The 2,870-nt window shown below is 39.6% G+C and overlaps 1 protein-coding gene across 1 annotated transcript; it reads right to left on the bottom strand.

The window, feature by feature from the left end:
• Positions 1-57: 57 nt before the first annotated feature.
• On the bottom strand, positions 58-1,382 carry LOC104804656. The gene is made up of 3 exons (XM_010528997.1): positions 1,223-1,382; positions 628-1,045; positions 58-554 (listed from the first exon to the last, which is right to left on the bottom strand). The coding sequence occupies exons 1-3, from the start codon at positions 1,380-1,382 to the stop codon at positions 191-193; spliced, it is 942 nt and encodes a 313-aa protein (XP_010527299.1). The 3' UTR covers positions 58-190.
• Positions 1,383-2,870: the final 1,488 nt, after the last annotated feature.

Genomic DNA, 2,870 nt, shown 5'->3' on the forward strand with positions numbered 1-2,870 from the left:
CAGGAACCGGATAAACAGTTTCTTGATAAGCCAACCGCCATGTCTCCCGGAGAAAGTATGGAGATCATAAGTCCGGTATAATATTGCCTCTGCCAGTCTTGTGGACTGCTGGGATTGTGTGACTGCATGGATATTTGTCTATGTCAAACATCTTACAACTGCATGATCTATCCCCTAGACTCACCAAGTGTTAGCTACCCATTTTATCTCTCACCTCAAACTCGTCCGTAAAACTGTTCAGCACAGTTACCTCATATGTACATGCTATCTCGTACCGCTCATGAAGCACTTTATCAATAAACGGTGTCACCTTATGAGAGTCATCAGTTGAACCTGCTTCCATTCTATGCCTATTGAACCATTCCACGGTCTTTCCAAGACAAATATCAAGCAACCCAAGCAACAGAAACCTTTTTGCCTTCTTCAATACGGAGTTAATCGATTCGGCCCCATTTGTAGTCAATAGATTATACCTTTGACGTGTAAATTTTGCCCTTGCCCATTTCTCGGGATCAAGTTCTTCTTTCTGCATATACTCCGCAAATTTGGGAAACCTGCACGACATATGCACATGGGTCACATTGGTCACGTAGGTCACATGGGTCACATGGGTCACAGATAACATACCTGACTTTCAAATCATTAAACCGCTCTTCAAACTCGTTGAGCGTATAAGCTTCTGCGCATTTGTAGAATAGTGAAGCGACAGATTCACCTCTATTAAACTTTCTTACCACGCCTTTATTAACATTGACTTTTATATTTTGTGCGATGTGTCTTACACAAAAACCGTAGCCAGCTTCCTTGTACACTTCTCTAACAACCTTAATTATGCTTCTATGCCGATCGGATAACACAACGACATCAGATTCATCTGGTATTACATCTTTCAATCTTTCCATAAACCATGCCCATGATGCATCCTTTTCTCTATCGATTATATCCCAAGCCAAATGATATTGGTGATGATCACCATCTTGTGCAGTTGCAACAACTAATGCACCCTTGTACGACCATGTTAGAAACGTTGCGTCAATGACAACCACTTTACGCAAATATTTTCATCCTTTTATAGCTGCACTCAAAGCGATAAAGACATATTTAAATCAGCCATCATCGTCCAAGCTAAGACTCGCATGCGTCCCGAGATTTCTTTTGATCAACATGTGTAACCACTTTGGAAGTCTACTGTAATGGTCATAAGGGTCACCACGAATCTCACTTTCTGCACTATGCTTGCCTCTTAATGCCATCAAATATGACACAATAAGTCCATACTTGCTTTTGACGCGTTCTACTAATTCACTTGCTGTAGGCGTCTCGAGTTTACCCGGATATTCTTCCTTCAAATAGTCTTTAACCAGCTTTGATGTACCCTTCATGGTATCGCTTGCTTCACATACAGGCTTGCAACTATGAATTGGATCGTGTGTTCTCACACTAAAACGTTTGGAACTTTGATGTACCCTTCATGGTATCGCTTGCTTCACATACAGGCTTGCAACTATGAATTAGATCGTGTGTTCTCATACAGGCTTGCAAATAGTCTTTAACATGTTTTGACACATACATGTACTTTCTCCACATAAAGCATGCCTCTCATTCCACTTATTCTGTCCAGGAGATAAATGTGAACATGCTTGTCATTCAAAAGGTATGTGGGCTTTCTGTTTTCTTTTACATTCGGTAAATAGCTTAGTTTGATCTTCGTTTTATCTTTGTCTATTGCCATCTTAGAATATAACTCTTCGACAAGTTGCTCATATGTTACCTCAGTTGGAGGACAAAAGAACAACAATCTTTGGTTGTCCATAACTCTCCCGTTCCATTCGTATTCTCCGTTCTTATTCACAATCCATTCTCCTTCACAGAGAAAATAAATAATTGTAGTTCTCTCCATTACATCCATTATACCTGTAAAAAAAATTTACAAACCGAATGACACGTTAACAGAATGAATATGAAAATTGAAACGAACATGATTTTGAAGTTGTTATTGATATTAAAATCCATGATTAATCACTGCATAACCATGACAAGTCACTAATTCGATAAATTCGACCCATGTGACCCAAGTGATCCAAGTGACCCATGTGACCCATGATCCATGTGACCCATGTGACCCGTGACCCATGACCCATGTGACCCATGTGTCTGTCCAATGTGATATATGTGACTCATATAATTGTGTAACCCATGTAACTCATATGCCTCATATGTCCAAATGTCTCATGTGACTCGATTTTCCCCCACAAAACACAGTAAAAACTCAAAAACAAGAAAAAACCCACAGAATAACAGTATTTAAGTCGAAACTTACCTATTTCCACGAGATTTGAAGCAGTTTCGCAAATTATCGAAGAGAAAGCAAACAAATCAAATAAATGAAGCAAATGTGAGAACATAGAGACCAAATCTGAAGGGAGAGCAACCAAATCGGAAGAGATACAGAGCAAATCGATGGAGAAAGAGAGAGAGCAAATCGGCGGCAGCGGAGACAGAGTGAAATTCGGAGGAGAGAGAGCAAAATACGAGAGAGCAAACGGAGGAGAGACAGAGCGCAAATGCCGGAGGAGAGAGAATGAAAAATGTCGGAGGAGAGAGAAAAAACTGATAATGAGGAGAGAGAAATCGATGACATAGTTCAAATTGGAAGAGAGAGAGAGCAAACGGAGGAGAGAGAGCGCAAATGCCGGAGGAGAGAGAATGAAAACTGATAATGAGGAGAGAGAAATTGACACTGCTTTTTAGGAGGGAAATTATTATTTTTATTTATTTTAATTTTATTTGTTTTATAATATAAGGGTATAATGGAAATTGTACACATGTGAAGGGTATATCTGAAGGGGTTTTTTTTTCTTCTAAGGGAT

This window comes from Tarenaya hassleriana, unplaced genomic scaffold (genome assembly GCF_000463585.1).
Source record: "Tarenaya hassleriana unplaced genomic scaffold, ASM46358v1 Cleome90, whole genome shotgun sequence".
NCBI lineage: Eukaryota > Viridiplantae > Streptophyta > Magnoliopsida > Brassicales > Cleomaceae > Tarenaya > Tarenaya hassleriana.

Excerpts from the sequence above, each read along its gene's own strand:
- LOC104804656 (XM_010528997.1), bottom strand. The coding sequence starts at position 1,382 with ATGAAGGGTACATCAAAGCTGGTTAAAGACTATTTGAAGGAAGAATAT. Across the intron at positions 1,046-1,222 it reads AGGCAAGCATAGTGCAGAAA|TGGTTGTCATTGACGCAACG; the intron begins GTGAGATTCGTG and ends ATTTGCGTAAAG. Across the intron at positions 555-627 it reads TTTAATGATTTGAAAGTCAG|GTTTCCCAAATTTGCGGAGT; the intron begins GTATGTTATCTG and ends TATGTCGTGCAG.